The 19,191-nt window shown below is 43.6% G+C and overlaps 1 protein-coding gene across 1 annotated transcript; it reads right to left on the bottom strand.

Annotated features, from left to right (window-relative positions):
- Positions 1-10,349: 10,349 nt before the first annotated feature.
- LOC132996878 (protein SON) lies at positions 10,350-19,186 on the bottom strand. The gene is made up of 20 exons (XM_061067243.1): positions 19,101-19,186; positions 18,140-18,349; positions 17,756-17,790; positions 17,345-17,544; positions 16,978-17,180; positions 16,694-16,875; positions 16,257-16,539; positions 15,983-16,179; positions 15,660-15,812; positions 15,155-15,330; positions 14,756-14,890; positions 13,729-13,815; positions 13,261-13,470; positions 13,024-13,134; positions 12,656-12,772; positions 12,363-12,510; positions 12,109-12,177; positions 11,856-11,971; positions 11,382-11,483; positions 10,350-11,073 (listed from the first exon to the last, which is right to left on the bottom strand). Exons 1-20 carry the CDS (start codon positions 19,181-19,183, stop codon positions 10,996-10,998), a joined length of 2,895 nt encoding a protein of 964 aa, XP_060923226.1. The 5' UTR covers positions 19,184-19,186; the 3' UTR covers positions 10,350-10,995.
- Positions 19,187-19,191: the final 5 nt, after the last annotated feature.

The following is a 19,191-nucleotide window of genomic DNA, read 5'->3' as shown; positions in this document are numbered from 1 at the left end:
TATGCTGGCTATGGAGCCGGCTGGCCAGTCCAGGAGAGACTGGTTCGAATCCTGCCTGAGTAACTGTTCCAAGATATGTGATTAGAGGAGATAGTGAGTCAGAGTGGGAAGAGATTTTAGTCATAGTGGAATGTTTCAGAAAGATTTTTTACAAAACATATCTCTGTTTTACCTTTCTACTCTGGCCCCCTCTCCTACATTAAGCTCCTCCTACTCTTTTTACTAATCTCCTCCTGTATTATCAGATTAACACACACACTCACACACTCACAAACTCACACACACCATCTCACACACACACACACACACACCATCTCACACACACACACACACCATCTCACACACACCCACACCATCTCACACACCAACCCACACTGTGTGAGCGTGTGTGCCACTCTGACTAACTTTATCTGGATTAATTTATCAGTATTTTTTTTTGACTACCACCTCCTCCCTTTAAAAACTCCTCCCATTTAAAAATCCTCCCACTCTGACTATGAACTCCTCCTCCTACACTAACTACCTCCTCCTTCTCTGTATACCACATCCTCCCACTGTGATCCACTACATCCTCTAGAGATATGTCGTGCATCAGATACTCGTGCAAGGTTTGAACAAGCCTCTCCTGGACTGGCCGTCCGGCTCCATAGCCGGCACACAAAGCCCCCACGCCACCAAGCATCATCGGCACTGGGAGCTCCTCTCCTGGCGGTTTTAACTTTACACTTGGTATGTCAATCTTAATAAATTAACTGCAGCACATAAATAAAGAACCCACAATCTCCGATGTATCAGTACATCCTCCAAATGAGAGACTTGAACCCGGATCCAAGGGATTATAAGGCAGGCTTCTAACCATTTGGGCCATGCAACTGGACAATAGCTCTGCTTTCTATCTATCTGACCTTCTGAGCCACTGCATCAGTCACCTGATTGACGTTATTCCATTGGTCTTCTGTAGTGTGGAGGTACTCCTAAAGGTCTTTGGACGAGAAGGGTTCAATGTCTGTATGGCTCAAATGGTTAGAAGCCTGCCTCATAGATCTTGGGACCCGGGTTCAAGTCTCTCATTTAGAGGACCTACTGATACATCGGAGATTGTGGATTCTCTATTTATGTGCTGCAGTAAATTTATCAAGATTGACATACCAAGTGTAAAGTTAAAACCGCCAGGAGAGGAGCTCCCAGTGCCGATGATGCTTGGTGGCGTGGGGGCTTTGTGTGCCGGCTATGGAGCCGGACGGCCAGTCCAGGAGAGGCTTGTTCAAACCTTGCCTGAGTATCTGATGCACGACATATCTCTAGAGGACGTAGCGGATCACAGTGGGAGGATGTGGTATACAGAGAAGGAGGAGGTAATTAGTGTAGGAGGAGGAGTTCAGAGTGGGAGGATTTTTAAATGGGAGGAGTTTTTAAAGGGAGGAGGTGGTAGTCAAAAAAAAATACTGATAAATTATTCCAGATAAAGTTAGTCAGAGTGGCACACACGCTCACACAGTGTGGGTTGGTGTGTGTGAGATGGTGTGTGTGAGATGGTGTGTGTGAGATGGTGTGTGTGAGATGGTGTGTGTGAGAGTGTTTGAGAGTGTGTGTGTGAGTGTGTGAGTGTGTGTGTTAATCTGATAATACAGGAGGAGATTAGTAAGAAGAGTAGGAGGAGCTTAATGTAGGAGAGGGGGCCAGAGTAGAAAGGTAAAACAGAGATATGTTTTGTAAAAAATCTTTCTGAAACATTCCACTCTGACTAAAATATCTTCCCACTCTACTCCACTATCGCCTCTAAACCCATATCTTGAAACAGTTACTCAGGCAGGATTCGAACCAGGCTCTCCTGGACTGGCCAGCCGACTCCCTACTCAGCACACAAGGCCTTCATGCCACCAAGCATCCTTCACTTCTGAGCTGCTTCTCCTGGTGCTTTTAACATTACACTTGGTATGTTAATTTGTATAAATTTACCAACATTCCAAGTGTAAAGTTAAAAGCGCCAGGAGAAGCAACTCAGAAGGGAAGGAAGCTCGGTGGCATGAAGGCTTTGTATGCTGGCTATGGAGCCGGCTGGCCAGTCCAGGAGAGACTGGTTCAAATCCTGCCTGAGTAACTGTTTCAAGATATGTGATTAGAGGAGATAGTGAGTCAGAGTGGGAAGAGATTTTAGTCAGAGTGGAATGTTTCAGAAAGATTTTTTACAAAACAAATCTCTGTTTTACCTTTCTACTCTGGCCCCCTCTCCTACATTAAGCTCCTCCTACTCTTTTTACTAATCTCCTCCTGTATTATCAGATTAACACACACACACACTCACACACTCACACACTCACACACTCACACACTCACACACTCACACACTCACACACTCACACACTCACACACTCACACACACACCATCTCACACACACACCATCTCACACACACACCATCTCACACACACACACCATCTCACACACACCCACACCATCTCACACACCAACCCACACTGTGTGAGCGTGTGTGCCACTCTGACTAACTTTATCTGGATTAATTTATCAGTATTTTTTTTTGACTACCACCTCCTCCCTTTAAAAACTCCTCCCATTTAAAAATCCTCCCACTCTGTCTATGAACTCCTCCTCCTACCCTAACTACCTCCTCCTTCTCTGTATACCACATCCTCCCACTGTGATCCACTACGTCCTCTAGAGATATGTCGTGCATCAGATACTCAGGCAAGGTTTGAACAAGCCTCTCCTGGACTGGCCGTCCGGCTCCATAGCCGGCACACAAAGCCCCCACGCCACCAAGCATCATCGGCACTGGGAGCTCCTCTCCTGGCGGTTTTAACTTTACACTTGGTATGTCAATCTTGATAAATTAACTGCAGCACATAAATAAAGAACCCACAATCTCCGATGTATCAGTACATCCTCCAAATGAGAGACTTGAACCCGGATCCAAGGGATTATAAGGCAGGCTTCTAACCATTTGGGCCATGCAACTGGACAATAGCTCTGCTTTCTATCTATCTGACCTTCTGAGCCACTGCATCAGTCACCTGATTGACGTTATTCCATTGGTCTTCTGTAGTGTGGAGGTACTCCTAAAGGTCTTTGGACGAGAATGTTTCAATGTCTGTATGGCTCAAATGGTTAGAAGCCTGCCTCATAGACCTTGGGACCCGGGTTCAAGTCTCTCATTTAGAGGACCTACTGATACATCGGAGATTGTGGGTTCTCTATTTATGTGCTGCAGTAAATTTATCAAGATTGACATACCAAGTGTAAAGTTAAAACCGCCAGGAGAGGAGCTCCCAGTGCCGATGATGCTTGGTGGCGTGGGGGCTTTGTGTGCCGGCTATGGAGCCGGACGGCCAGTCCAGGAGAGGCTTATTCAAACCTTGCCTGAGTATCTGATGCACGACATATCTCTAGAGGACGTAGTGGATCACAGTGGGAGGATGTGGTATACAGAGAAGGAGGAGGTAGTTAGTATAGGAGGAGGAGTTCATAGTCAGAGTGGGAGGATTTTTAAATGGGAGGAGTTTTTAAAGGGAGGAGGTGGTAGTCAAAAAAAAATACTGATAAATTAATCCAGATAAAGTTAGTCAGAGTGGCACACACGCTCACACAGTGTGGGTTGGTGTGGGCGTGAGAGTGGGCGTGAGAGTGTGTGTGTGAGTGTGTGAGAGTGTGTGTGAGAGTGTGTGTGTGTGTGAGTGTGTGAGTGTGTGAGTGTGTGAGTGTTTGAGTGTGTGAGTGTTTGAGTGCGTGTGCTAATCTGATAATACAGGAGGAGATTAGTAAAAAGAGTAGGAGGAGCTTAATGTAGGAGAGGGGGCCAGAGTAGAAAGGTAAAACAGAGATATGTTTTGTAAAAAATCTTTCTGAAACATTCCACTCTGACTAAAATATCTTCCCACTCTACTCCACTATCTCCTCTAAACCCATATCTTGAAACAGTTACTCAGGCAGGATTCGAACCAGGCTCTCCTGGACTGGCCAGCCGACTTCCTACTCAGCACACAAGGCCCTCACGCCACTAAGCATCCTTCACTTCTGAGCTGCTTCTCCTGGTGCTTTTAACATTACACTTGGTATGTTAATTTGTATAAATTTACCAACATTCCAAGTGTAAAGTTAAAAGCGCCAGGAGAAGCAACTCAGAAGTGAAAGAAGCTCGGTGGCATGAAGGCTTTGTATGCTAGCTATGGAGCCGGCTGGCCAGTCCAGGAGAGACTGGTTCGAATCCTGCCTGAGTACCTCTTTCAAGAAATGTGATTAGAGGAAATAGTGAGTCAGAGTGGGAAGAGATTTTAGTCAGAGTGGAATGTTTCAGAAAGATTTTTTACAAAACATATCTCTGTTTTACCTTTCTACTCTGGCCCCCTCTCCTACATTAAGCTCCTCCTACTCTTTTTACTAATCTCCTCCTGTATTATCAGATTAACACACACACACACACTCACTCACTCACACACACTCTCACTCACTCACTCACACACACTCTCACACACCATCTCACACACCCACACACACCCACACACACCCACACACACCCACCCACACCATCTCACACACCAACCCACACTGTGTGAGCGTGTGTGCCACTCTGACTAACTTTATCTGGATTAATTTATCAGTATTTTTTTTTGACTACCACCTCCTCCCTTTAAAAACTCCTCCCATTTAAAAATCCTCCCACTCTGACTATGAACTCCTCCTCCTACCCTAACTACCTCCTCCTTCTCTGTATACCACATCCTCCCACTGTGATCCACTACTTCCTCTAGAGATATGTCGTGCATCAGATACTCAGGCAAGGTTTGAACAAGCCTCTCCTGGACTGGCCGTCCGGCTCCATAGCCGGCACACAAAGCCGGCACACAAAGCCCCCACGCCACCAAGCATCATCGGCACTGGGAGCTCCTCTCCTGGCGGTTTTAACTTTACACTTGGTATGTCTATCTTGATAAATTAACTGCAGCACATAAATAAAGAACCCACAATCTCCGATGTATCAGTACATCCTCCAAATGAGAGACTTGAACCCGGATCCAAGGGATTATAAGGCAGGCTTCTAACCATTTGGGCCATGCAACTGGACAATAGCTCTGCTTTCTATCTATCTGACCTTCTGAGCCACTGCATCAGTCACCTGATTGACGTTATTCCATTGGTCTTCTGTAGTGTGGAGGTACTCCTAAAGGTCTTTGGACGAGAAGGTTTCAATGTCTGTATGGCTCAAATGGTTAGAAGCCTGCCTCATAGACCTTGGGACCCGGGTTCAAGTCTCTCATTTAGAGGACCTACTGATACATCGGCGATTGTGGGTTCTCTATTTATGTGCTGCAGTAAATTTATCAAGATTGACATACCAAGTGTAAAGTTAAAACCGCCAGGAGAGGAGCTCCCAGTGCCGATGATGCTTGGTGGCGTGGGGGCTTTGTGTGCCGGCTATGGAGCCGGACGGCCAGTCCAGGAGAGGCTTGTTCAAACCTTGCCTGAGTATCTGATGCACGACATATCTCTAGAGGACGTAGCGGATCACAGTGGGAGGATGTGGTATACAGAGAAGGAGGAGGTAGTTAGTGTAGGAGGAGGAGTTCAGAGTGGGAGGATTTTTAAATGGGAGGAGTTTTTAAAGGGAGGAGGTGGTAGTCAAAAAAAAATACTGATAAATTATTCCAGATAAAGTTAGTCAGAGTGGCACACACGCTCACACAGTGTGGGTTGGTGTGTGTGAGATGGTGTGTTTGAGAGTGTGTGTGAGTGTGTGAGTGTGTGAGTGTTTGAGTGCGTGTGCTAATCTGATAATACAGGAGGAGATTAGTAAAAAGAGTAGGAGGAGCTTAATGTAGGAGAGGGGGCCAGAGTAGAAAGGTAAAACAGAGATATGTTTTGTAAAAAATCTTTCTGAAACATTCCACTCTGACTAAAATATCTTCCCACTCTACTCCACTATCTCCTCTAAACCCATATCTTGAAACAGTTACTCAGGCAGGATTCGAACCAGGCTCTCCTGGACTGGCCAGCCGACTTCCTACTCAGCACACAAGGCCCTCACGCCACCAAGCATCCTTCACTTCTGAGCTGCTTCTCCTGGTGCTTTTAACATTACACTTGGTATGTTAATTTGTATAAATTTACCAACATTCCAAGTGTAAAGTTAAAAGCGCCAGGAGAAGCAACTCAGAAGTGAAGGAAGCTCGTTGGCATGAAGGCTTTGTATGCTAGCTATGGAGCCGGCTGGCCAGTCCAGGAGAGACTGGTTCGAATCCTGCCTGAGTAACTGTTTCAAGATATGTGATTAGAGGAGATAGTGAGTCAGAGTGGGAAGAGATTTTAGTCAGAGTGGAATGTTTCAGAAAGATTTTTTACAAAACATATCTCTGTTTTACCTTTCTACTCTGGCCCCCTCTCCTACATTAAGCTCCTCCTACTCTTTTTACTAATCTCCTCCTGTATTATCAGATTAACTCACACACTCACACACACTCACACACACACTCTCACACACACTCTCACACACACTCTCACACACACTCTCACACACACTCTCACACACACTCTCACACACACTCTCACACACCATCTCACACACCATCTCACACACCATCTCACACACACCCACACCATCTCACACACCAACCCATACTGTGTGAGCGTGTGTGCCACTCTGACTAACTTTATCTGGATTAATTTATCAGTATTTTTTTTTGACTACCACCTCCTCCCTTTAAAAACTCCTCCCATTTAAAAATCCTCCCACTCTGACTATGAACTCCTCCTCCTACCCTAACTACCTCCTCCTTCTCTGTATACCACATCCTCCCACTGTGATCCACTACGTCCTCTAGAGATATGTCGTGCATCAGATACTCAGGCAAGGTTTGAACAAGCCTCTCCTGGACTGGCCGTCCGGCTCCATAGCCGGCATACAAAGCCCCCACGCCACCAAGCATCATCGGCACTCGGAACTCCTCTCCTGGCGGTTTTAACTTTACACTTGGTATGTCAATTTTGATAAATTAACTGCAGCACATAAATATAGAACCCACAATCTCCGATGTATCAGTACATCCTCCAAATGAGAGACTTGAACACGGGTCCAAGGGATTATAAGGCAGGATTCTAACCATTTGAGCCATGCAACTGGACAATAGCTCTGCTTTCTATCTATCTAAACGTCTGAGCCACTGCATCAGTCACCTGATTGAAGTTATTCCATTGGTCTTCTGTAGTGTGGAGGTACTGCTAAAGGTCTTTGGACGAGAAGGTTTCAATGTCTGTATGGCTCAAATGGTTAGAAGCCTGCCTCATAGACCCTGGGACCTGGGTTCAAGTCTCTCAGTTAGAGGATCTACTGATACATCGGAGATTGTGGGTGCTTTATTTATGTGCTGCAGTAAATTTATCAAGATTGACATACCAAGTGTAAAGTTAAAACTGCCAGGAGACAACTGTGATGTTTATTATTATTTATATCTATCGATATATTGGTATTTATGATGGTAAATTATATATATTATGGGTTTGGTAGGGCTGGGTGATAAAACAGTCAATGCAATGTGTAGACTTTAGTGACATCTAGTGGTGAAGTTGCATGTTGCAGCCTCCCCTTCCAAACATAACAGAACCTGAGGTAGCTTCATTTGTCATGGAAACTCAAAAGATGTTTAGTTTGTTCAGTCTGGGCTTCTGTTAAAAAAAACAGTAGCTCATTATTATCTCCATCCTAGAAATACAGGCTCCTCATAGTTGAAGGATTTTCGCAAAGGGCTTCAGAAAAACATCGTATGCTTGTTTTGTTGCTATATAAATACAAAACTTGATTTCTTGCTGAACTTTATGTCCATTATATATACTATAACACCACAACTTGGTGATTTTCACATTGCATTTTGAGTATGAATTCAACAAATGAGAGATGATGTGTTAGTGGACAAAGACCAAGCTGTTGGCAGTCGCTTCATGCTTAACACTTTAATGAGTGTTATCTATTTCCTTATCTAACTCTTGGCAAAAAAACAAGTGAAGCATTAACTGCCGTTGTAGGAACATTTCCAGCTCACTGGAGGTGTCAGTGTCCACCTAAAGCTGAATTACTTTAATGACTATGAAATACCTTTAACGTCTTCTCTGCTGAATCACTAGTATTAAAAAGAGACTATGAGCCACAAAAGGTTGCAGGTATTACTTTGTCCTTAAAGACCTTGTCTCTCTCTCTCCTGCGACTGCCTGGAGGCCAAAGAGCGTGTGATTGATTTTCAGTTGAATTCATTTTAGCTGCGGAAGGATGCTCAAATGATTGGAGATTAATTGCTCATTTAGCAGCAGCAAGTTATGTGGGGAAGATGTAATGTTTGTAGAGAGGGAGAGATGAAGTTAAGCGCATGCACAAGTAACGCACACTCAATGTTCAACAGCAGCAGCAGCAGTTCAGGCTGTGATTCCCCAGAGCAGCTTTGTTTTTAAACTACACACATTTTGTTCCTTGTCTCTCCACCACAGACACTTCCCTCCAAACTGCAGCTATTCTCTGATTGTAATCAGTGTGTCTGGGAGCTGTGTTTTTTTTTTTTATAGTGTTCGCACCCCTTAATCTCTCCCTCCCCTGGAAGTAATCAGGTGGTGGACAGACTTGGCCACTGTGTGGGAGGAATGCATTGATTTGAAAAGGGCCTGTGTGTGTGTTGTTACTGAAACACATAAATCACCTATTTCAAGCAAAGTCATGAACTTTTCCTCACTTTTTCTCGAGACACTTTTCAAATCCGAATAAAATTCAAATTTGGAGCTTCATATTTTTGTATTTACTTTCAATGCTTTTACCTCCCTGAGCACCCATGTGACTATCATGGCTATAATTACTGCTGAGTGACAACCTGCTTGTTGGTGTTTGATTGGTGTGAACCTCAACGTGAACATTTCCACCAAAACTCATTATACCCCAGTTTCAGCTCAGTAGATTTCCTGTCTGATGAGTTAATGAGAACTACCTCAGGTGCTCGTGTCAGCTTCCGTTTTCTGACTCACATCATTTAACTGGAATCCACCGGGAATCACATCAGTTTCTAAAATGAAATACAGATTATAGAGAAAGCAGTAAAACTTGACTTGACTTCACAATAATTACAACAGGGCCAATTTAGATGCCACTAAATGTTTGTTCACTCGAAACAGCCAATGCTTAAAACCGTAAAGCTAGAAACAGGCTGGCCGAACTGTGTTGTGGTCGCAGCACTTCAACAATTACCACACCAACAAGGAGGCCTGGCATCCCACCATTTTGTAAAATGAAGAAAAGGGAGTTAAGTCAAGCTACATATTAGATTTGCATGCATTCATATACATGTGCACAAGATGAGACTCACACTTCCCGGCAGCCATCTCTGTGCGGACCAGTCCAGACCAATTACTATTAGCAGATGGAGAGCAGCAGATTGACATTGGATTAAAATGTTTAATAGCTGGGCATGGTGGGAAATATGGCTGCACATTTGAGAGTAAATAATAACCAAGGGTTCTGCCAGGCTGCAGGAGAAATGATTTTTTATACATGAGAGTTTGATAGACAATATTGAGGAGCCAGTTTGAAAGGACGCGATGAAGCTGAAAAAAGGAATTAGGGCCCAAGAACCGAAACGTGTGATATTCCTCGTATTTTCCACCTTTCAAAATTTTTGAGGGCCTGAAACTTTGCAGACATGTCCACCCTGGTGAAAAATGAATTTATGAAACTGCATAATGGAATGATTTTTACAGTAAGTACATGGAAAATCCAAAACACGACATATTGCCAGTATATTACTTTCTATCCACTTTTTCATTCAGTGCAAGGACCTGATGTCGGTGTCACAAGATATTATCTCACGAAGAAGGTAGGAGAGCGATCTAATAGAAGAGTTTAAAAATGTGGCTCCTACATTATGTCGTTAACAATCCTGATCGCTGGTTCTAACCTAAAGGAGGATCTCAACTCTGCTCATAAATCTAATGATGAAGCCTTTGACCCTGATTTGACTCACTGGCACCATCTTGTGGTATCTCCTGAACCTGCAAACTGAGTTTTATTTTATAATAGAACTGTGAGTGCTCAAAAAATAAGCTGAAAGTTTTTCAGTTTCCTCCTTTATTTGTGTAGTAGACCGATGAACCGACTTCTGATATTAGCTTTTTCCCATAGAAGAATACAAGCCTATTACTTAGTGTTCTTTACATAAATCCCTGTAGTATTAATCCATTGATTCCTTTCACCAGTGATGAAGTGAGGATGACGAGCACTAAGTATTTTTCTACAACACAGATGTGCATCATATTACGTCACATGATGACTGTGTAAAATCCCAAAGTTAAAAACACATCAACAAAAGATCATCAGCTGTGGAGTTTAATTCAGGAAACCCTGAGGTCGCTTCACTCACATTCAACAGGTATCGTCACCATGAAACATGATATGGATTCTCCTAAGACATAACTTAAATATAATCTTTATTTTGTGTTTACACATTTTCATAAGGTCAGCTTATCAGCAACTTGAGAAACATTGCGTTAAAAGGACGCCAGGCCACGGACATGACAACAGGAACAACAGAAAAAGCTTTTCTAACCAACAAGACCCAGTCATGTACAGGTTTCATTTCACAGCCCGACTAAGATCTGCTCTGCTGTGTCCAACAGCAAATCTACCGCAGAGACACGCCTGTCCGGTCTGGTGTGAGACTAAAGTAACGGTGAGCTAATATATATTAGTTTGAAATGCTACGATTTTACAAATATCATCATACGTACATAGATGCATAAATACATGCCATACACTTTAAACATGATCTCATAATACTAACAACTCGGCAAAAATATGTTTGCCACCCTGTCATAAACATTATGACGGTTTAAAAATAAGAGATGTGTGGTTTTGCACGTATAAAATTGGTCACTATATTCAGAAACAACTATCTGAGTATAGTTTAACAGTTGAAGTGTGTAACACTCAGGCCCAGTTGTGTGTGTGTGTGTGTGTCTATGTAGAGAAGAGGGGGCCAGTAGAAGCAGCAGTGAAAACAGGGCCAGTGTAGAGTCCTGGTCCATCAATAGGAACCTAGGAACAAAATAAAAAAAGTATAGAATGAATGTGATTTTTTCCCGGATTTAATGATTGTAAATGTAGTTTAATAAGGAAATTGTCTTTGGTGGAGGTATGTGCTCCACTGAGGGTCATTCTAAAATGTTTTTTTAAATGAAAGATGAGGATGGCACTAATGAACTTGATGTAAACAATATATGTACTGAATTAATGCTCGGTTGTATGGAACCGACTACATGAAATATGTAATACAGGTAAAGTAAAGTTTATATTGCCGTCTTTGTTGTGCTGTTCTGATTATCTGCTCAGTGTTTGAGACTTACCTCTCCCAGAGCCTGTAAGGCGACTGTAGCTGCCATGGCCTTGGCGTGTTTCTTGTTGGGGCTAGCTGTCTGCGGCTGGTAGTCCACGCCATTCACTGTTACCTGGAAACAACACATGCATGTCAGGAAGTCAGAATGTGACCATCAGAAGAGACAACAGAGAGAAGAAGGAAGAGAGGCAAACCTCTTTCATTATTTATGAAATATGTTGCTGTTGCTCTTTTGAAATGGGAAACATTTCATTCGAAGTCTGAACATTTGCATTTAGCTCAGAGCATCAGTGTGTAGAGGCTCCCTGAGCTGCTGCTGTGGCTGCAGACAAATCTGAATCTTTGTGAATTTCCTCTCATCTCTTATCATCAAACTGAGATGAAAAGAAGCAGCAGCTTGTAACAGTGTGGACAAAACTCTCAAAGGTTGAATATGTAACCAGCGAATGAAAGGAGTGAGACGCCCAGAATCAAGAAAACTCACCTTGAAGAGGAAATTCTTGCGGTGGTCAGGACCGCTGTGGTGAACCATGACAAAGTCTGGCTGCATTATCCGTTGCTTGTTGCACAATTCGATGAGAGCAGACACCGGGTGCTTCCCTGCACACACACACACACACACACACATATATAACCGAGCAGAGTTAAAAAAAAGTCTGAAGCAGTTGAACTGACTGAATATTCAAACATTGTTGTTTACAGCATCATTTTCACTGTGTTTGCTGTGTGTCTGTTACCCATTAGATCTTTGGTAACCACCAGTCCTCCTGTCTGCTTCTGTGGCTTCTCTCCTTCGGCAACTAGTCCTGCAATGTAAAGAAATCATGACACCATTAGCTGCGTTGCAGTTACAGCTTTTCCCCAGGAGAGGGTGCCGCAAACACAACCTTCAGATGTCTGTGTGTGTGTGTAGATGATAAATACATTTCTAAATGAATAAGGAGAAGAGCAATATATATATATATGTATATAGTATTTTGTGGCGTCATACCTTTGCGGTCGACCTTAAAGTCAATAATGATTGGCTCAACGGTGCCCTCACGGTTCCTCCCTAGGCCCTCCCCCGTCCTCCAGCCCATCTTCCTCATCAGGAACTCCCCGACACCCCCTGATACTGGGGCCGCCCTGAGGAACTGGTCCTGAGAGACAAAAAAAACACAGTTAGAGAAGAGTAAAGAGGAGAGGACAGTGACAAGAAGTGACTGATGATTTTGAGCGGAAATAAGGGAGAAATAGCCCATTACAAACACAATGGAGTGAATGTTGTGTGTGTGTGTGTCGCACCTTCTTCAGCCATGCTTGTGGTCCACCTGTGGACAGCTCCTCAGAGCTCAGAACTTGGGCTCCAGTGGAACCAGTGAAGAGACCAGGGACGGTGTTGGATTGGGCCCAAGCATCTACCTATGAAAACAAGACATTTCCAATAGATCAGAGAATCTATACAATCCAACAGTCTACTGAAGAAGACAGTGTGGAAACATGTCATCAGCATTAAGTGCACACAAAATAGCTAATACATATTTTATGTCTAACAAACAAAATGGGGAAGATGTGTTTTTATTGATCTAAAACTGAAGCGTCGTCCATTTAGGTTAAAATTTCAAAACCTGCACAGTCGTGGCTCAATTTCAGATGCAGAAGGTGTATCCTACCTGCTCCTGCGCCCTGCTGAGCATACAGATGGCACTGACGTCATATGGGTTCTCAGCCAAACGCCTCTGAGCTTTGATTCTCTCGGTTACAGCCTGAGAGATATCTACAGGCTGCAGAAAGTGAGGGAGGGAGAACAGAGGAGAGAAAGAGGAGAAGGGGAGAAGAGAAGGACTTTTTTAAAGCCAAAATGAATTTTCCATTATATTCAATACGCACAATACACCTGCACTCTTTACCTGCATCACGGGGTCCGGAAACACGTTGTCATTAACAGGCCCAAGTGCTGGTTGTTCTCCAGCCTCTGGTGAACCTGCCGCCGCGGTTTCACCCGATGATGAAGTGGCTGTGTGAACTGTGCTCGAGGCCTTTCTGGCTGCAGCTGCAGCTTTCTCTGCTGCTTTGTCGACCGGAACCCATTCTCCATAGGCGCCCATTGCCTCGCCCTCCTGGATAGTGTAACAAATTGAATTAGTTACAAGGCTTCCACAAACTGGTTTTACCACAGAAATAATAAAATAACAGGAGCCAGTTTGGAGGTTCTCAACCATGTGGGGACCAGCACATTAGAGAGAGGAACTAGAATCAATGTCCTGCAGTTGTACGAGTTCTCTAACCAGAACAGTTTCAGTCTACATACATTCCTCCGACCTCATATGAGGTCACCATGACCTTTGACCACAAACTTCATCGTCATGTTTCCTGACCTTCTTACGATGCTGACATCCTGAGGACACAGGGAACTCCTTGGCAATGCCTGCATCGCTTCGCACGGCTGGACGAACTGTCGTGTTCTGGAGGGGTAAAAAAAAGAAAACATAATTAATTTGTCTCTCTTACCTGTTGCTTAGGTATGTAATATTTAGGTGTATTGTATTTAATCACATTTACATTTAAGGAATGCACTTACTGGCTGGCAGGTGTGTGTTAAAATCATATGTCAGGACACCTCAAACAGAGCCAATAAATCATGCTGCTTGGTAAATTACACTGCAAGAAATCATGACAAAAACACGTATGCCTGAGTCTACGCTGCAACGACAAATACAGAGCAGCAGGTCTGGGGGGGGGGGCGGACTTGATGAGAGGGAGTGGTGATCCATAAATATGTTCGCCACCACTCACATCTCTGGTCTCATCACACTGACATTGTCATCGAGCATCATATTGTTGTCTGAATGGTACAGAGATACAGGACATGAACGCAAAGCAACGGGCATCGGCAGCCAGAAGTAACTGGTTTTTAACAATTAATAAGCAATAACCGTGCATATTAGTATCACAAACACAGAGCAAATTACATCAGTTGTATTGGGCTCAAGTTGGGTTCGGACGCAGAATGGCTGTCTGATTCGGGTCAGGCTCGATTGGTTTTCTCTCGGATGAATTCGGACAGAAAAATGAGACCAGAGCTGCTTTCCAGTTTGCACCTCTCCTCCCACCAGTGCACCAAACACTGCACACCAAACAATAAGAGTGCTGCTTTGCATTGGTCGTGCCGCAATTGAAATGAGGGGCCCCTTTGTCAAAGTGACAACAAACAACAGCAGAAAAATGGGCTTGTTTCTTTGGAAGGTATCAAATGTTTGAGAAGCACAAAATGAGGCAGAAAATTTAAGTAATAACATGACAATACGGAGAAAATAGAAAACTGTGCTCAAAATGTTACGATGATGTAATATTTCATTTTCATGTTAGTGTTTTTGCGTCAACTCATATTAGACGATCGGTTACATTGATGCTGAAGCTGATGGCTTTTTGTTCCCGAAGAGCTGCTCCTCCAAACGGTTTCCCATCATCCTCTTCGTCCGACACATGAGGCACAGCCACCGGCAGCTCGCCTTTACTGTCCACGATCATCTTGCATTTCTACAAAACACACAAACACACAGAGAGAGCAAATAAGTCACAATTTATGTCTCAGTTCAAATTGTTTTTGTGTGCAATGAAACTCCAGTTATCATTTATCTAACATTGCAAGAGTTGAGCTCTACCTTTCTCTAGAAATTGACCCATGCTTTTTTAAGCTTCTGTTGTTCTGTTATATAAAGAACTATGATCTGCATTTATGCTATGAATAATATAATTTACTAATAAAATGATACTTGTGCAATACAAGCAGTGTGCACTTACATCAGTAAACTCCTTAATGCTGATGCTGTTGGCCTGTTTGGCCACTTTCCTCTTCACCTCCTCCAGAGCAGTGCTGTTGGGTTGTGCTGCAGCAGGAGGAGGCTTGTTGGTGATGGAAGGCAGTGAGAGCAGTGAAGACAAAGTGCCCATGTTTGACAAGGCTGCTGTCATGGTGGCTGTGAGGGACAGAGACACAGAGACAGTAAGACAGGATCATTAGCTCATAGAGATTCATACGTTTTTAACAAAACCTTTAAATATGACAGAATACAATTAAATAACAGCACAAACTACAGCCTCTTAAATGTCCATAAAGTTGAATCAACATCTCTGTTTTTACAGAAAACAAACATTATAACATAATAAATCCTCATTAAATGGGGATAGAAGTCTTAGTAGAGGTCGACAAGGAGGACACGACAACTGGACAGATGGACCATAAAGTGGGCGGAACAGTAATCAAAAAACAAGTTGTGCAGAAAGAAAACAAGAATCAGAAACATACCGGCAGTCATGCTGGCCATTGCAGCATTCATGGCCATATTTGGCAGAGCCATGGGAAGCACTGTGGACCTCAGGCTGGCAGGGACGGGCATACCTGCTTTGGCACACATAGCAGCAGCATTGGCCTTGGCGATTTCCAACAACTGTTCCTTATCTAAGGAGAATAAACAGAAAATACTAAGTTTGATTTTATCTAGAATATATAATTATCATTTTAACATGAGTGGCAACTATTGCTGCAATGAATTAATCGAAGGGAAGATACATCAAAGGGCACAACAGTAAGTATCCAGCGTTCAAACTTGTATATTCCAATCATCTGACCCAGTTCACTGATGCGTTGAGGACTGTTGCCTTGACTGCCGTGTTTCCTGGTGGGTGATGACCTATCTTTGCGGAGGATGAGTACAGGGGAGTGACTCGGCTCTCTTTTCCAGCGGTCCCTCTGGCTGTATGTAGCCCTCTTCCGGCTCCGTGACGCCGACCACGAGCGTGACCTCCTGGACCTCCTCCCCCCCGACCTGCACAGAGTACTAATTAGTAAATAATAAAAAAATGTAGTATGTAGTATGAAGAAAAAATACTCTGCTCTCTTCACCTCGACCGTGATCTCGTCCTCCTGGAAGGGCTCCTCGATCTGGACCCTTTCCTGTGACTCCGACACGGAGACTTGGATCTTTTCTGCCTTTTTGATGACTTTCCCTCTTTGCTCCTCGGCGGGGACTTGGATGTTTTCCTCTTCTTCTTTGCCTGTGATTTATCATCGGTGGCGAGGTACCTGGGGTATTCTGCTGCTTTCAGCTGAGTGCAGCCGGGCTCAGCGGTCGGGTCAGGTTTAGTAACCGTGGACTGGTCCAGCGAGGACTGGGATGAACCACAACCTGCAGTGTCAGTTCAAGACGTCACTTAAACACAATTCAAAACAACTGAACAAAGTTATTTCAAAATGTCTGACTGTGACACAAAAAGGTAAAAGAGTAAGAATTTACTTCCACAAAAATGATTGAGCCTACAATAACATCAAATAGGTCCTACCAAGTATCTGTGTTGTTTCCTCTGCTTTTTTCTCTGCTGGCTTCTCACACTGATCTGGGCTCAGCAGCTCGGCTGTGCTCGACTCTCCCAGCTCCTCTGTTCTAAGGTTTCCTGTACAGGGGCTGGAGGCCAGCTGAGGCGACTGTGTGGGTTCGTTCAAAGCTTTCCTCTTCTCTGAGGAGCTGCAGACATTAAACATTTCAAATTGGATATTGAAAAATAGTTGTACTTTGAACCAAAAATGATGTCTCAACTATCAATCAATCAACAACTTTTCTTCATACCTGGACCGGGTCCTTTGGAGCTTTGATCTGGATAAGGAGCGAGTCCTAGATCTTCGGTGGAGGTGATCACACTGGGAGCGCGAGGGAATCTTCGCTGAGCAGGAATGTGAATGATTATCGGAATGTGACTGTGAGCAGGAACGGGAACGACAACTTCGCCTCCCACGTCTTTCCTCATCTCTTCTCCCTTTATTGGAGCTGTCCTGTTGGGAAGCAGTGACATCTTTAATGTCCCTGATGTATATGTGGCATTATTCTTAATGTATGTTCACCATGTCAGCTTCAACTAAAAGGATGGTACCCACAAATATTTGAGTAAAACTTGCCTTTTGGGTTAACGTTGGGAAAAGTATGTAGATGTTTTTACCTGTTTGGGGATGATATCAGGCAGCTCCTCTCGTCGCCTTGGCGATAACCTTTGACCACAATTACTATCCCTCTGCTTTGACACATACTCAGAGTCGGAACCTGATGAGTTGTCTTCACCTTTCTTCTTTCGCTTCTTCTTCTTCCGCTTTCCTGTAGAGTGCCGCTTATGGCATTTGGATTTGCTCTTCTTCTCTTCACCTGGACAAACAGTTCATCAGCTTGTAGAGTGCAGGATGATTTGTGCAACATAAATCACTGCATACATGGAGATGTTGTATACACATTGTCTACTTGAGACTGCTTTGCTGTGAATTTTAATGAAGCGGTATTCCATGGTGGCACTGCTTTCACTAAAGTCAAACATTTGTGTATTTTTCCAATCACTGTATTAAATCAGACAGAGACTCACCTTGCTCCTTATTCACCTCTGTCGGTGTTCCTCTTCTATGAAGCAAAGATAAAACCTGAGTTAGGCACATTTGAAAAGCAGGCAAGAATTGTCTTTTTTATCGACTACGACAGAAGGATTTCGAAATTAACCCAATTCTGAACAAGAGATGGATTGAAAGCAGTGAATTAAGTTTGCTTGGTTGGACGCTTTCCACGAGAGGAAGAGGGCCAAAGAGAGAGGAGGCCAGCTTCTGGGTATGGCTAAGAAAGCAGGACAAGATCTGGGGAGCCAGCAGCTCCTGAGAATTGAAGACATCCCTGTTCATTGCCCCTTCTCCTGTTGTTGTTACAGGATAAGGGGTTCCCGTTTTGTGAGTATTGACAGTCATACACAAATGTTTACCTTGACTTTTTCGTTCCTTCCGGTTCTGCCACAGACTCTGAGCTGCTCTCCTTCTCTCGATTCCTCTTCTTCTTCTTACTCTTGTGTTTTTTGTGCTTCTTGTGTTTCTTTTGTGAGCCACTGGCCCTGAAGTCGTCCTGTTTCTCTCTGTCCGTGGTGGATTTCTCTTCTGCCTCCGCTTCACTGCAAGGAGCCGCTCGATCTCCAGCACTGACGGACACACAGAGGCAGAGAAAGAGAGGCTATAGTTTAGCTGTTCCTTTTTTATTCTCACTGCCCAACACAGCTCAGACAATGTTTAATTCATGTCCACGAAAGAGAAGCCTGGCTGGACGTTCATTCAGAGAACTGTACCGAGAAGAAGGTCAGTTAACGTCTGGGTAAATCTCACATACGTTTATGCATAAATGTGTTTCCCAGATTGTAGAGAGTCCAACTTATTTATTAAGAAATTAAAAACCCTAGGATTACCTCTCAGGGGAATAGTGGGTTAATATGAGGGTTTATTCTAACAACACAAAGTCACAATGCAAGTGATCTCCTGGAGAAAATACTTTATTTACAAAGTTGCATGCAGATCTGTTGATTCTAAAAGAACATGCATCTATAAACTTGCACTCCTTCCTCTGAATAGACACACTGTCTCTCAAGGAGGTTTGTGCAAACTGTCCATTCACGTACAATGTAAGTCGGCTAGCTTACCAGCAGAACCAAACAGAACATATCATTTTAACAAATTAACTTTGCTCCTGATGTATAACTTTGAACAGGGCTTTATTTAAACCCCAGCAGCCTCACTAACAACAACGCGACTCGTTGTGTCTGGACGTTTAAATGTGTAAATACACAGCTAGCGTTAGCTCGTATTGTAACCAGAGCGGAAAACCTTCGTTTGTTCCACGAGCTGTCAAACTATATTTAAATATCACTCAAACGGACACAAAACACAACGGTGACGTACGGTTTTTCTTCATTTTGGTCTTCAATTTCCCTGATTTTACTCAATATAAAATCCTGAAAAATTTGCTCTATGTTGGCCGCCATGTTTTGAC

Source organism: Limanda limanda, chromosome 23 (genome assembly GCF_963576545.1).
Source record: "Limanda limanda chromosome 23, fLimLim1.1, whole genome shotgun sequence".
NCBI classification, from domain to species: Eukaryota; Metazoa; Chordata; class Actinopteri; order Pleuronectiformes; family Pleuronectidae; genus Limanda; species Limanda limanda.
This window is presented reverse-complemented; position numbering and strand designations above follow the sequence as displayed.

Bases quoted from the DNA above. Each gene is read 5' to 3' on its own strand.
- LOC132996878 (XM_061067243.1), bottom strand. From the start codon at position 19,183: ATGGCGGCCAACATAGAGCAAATTTTTCAGGATTTTATATTGAGTAAA. The intron at 12,773-13,023 runs GTAGGATACACC...TTGTTTTCATAG, and splicing joins TCAGCAGGGCGCAGGAGCAG to GTAGATGCTTGGGCCCAATC. The intron at 11,074-11,381 runs GTAAGTCTCAAA...TTTTGTTCCTAG, and splicing joins CCTTACAGGCTCTGGGAGAG to GTTCCTATTGATGGACCAGG.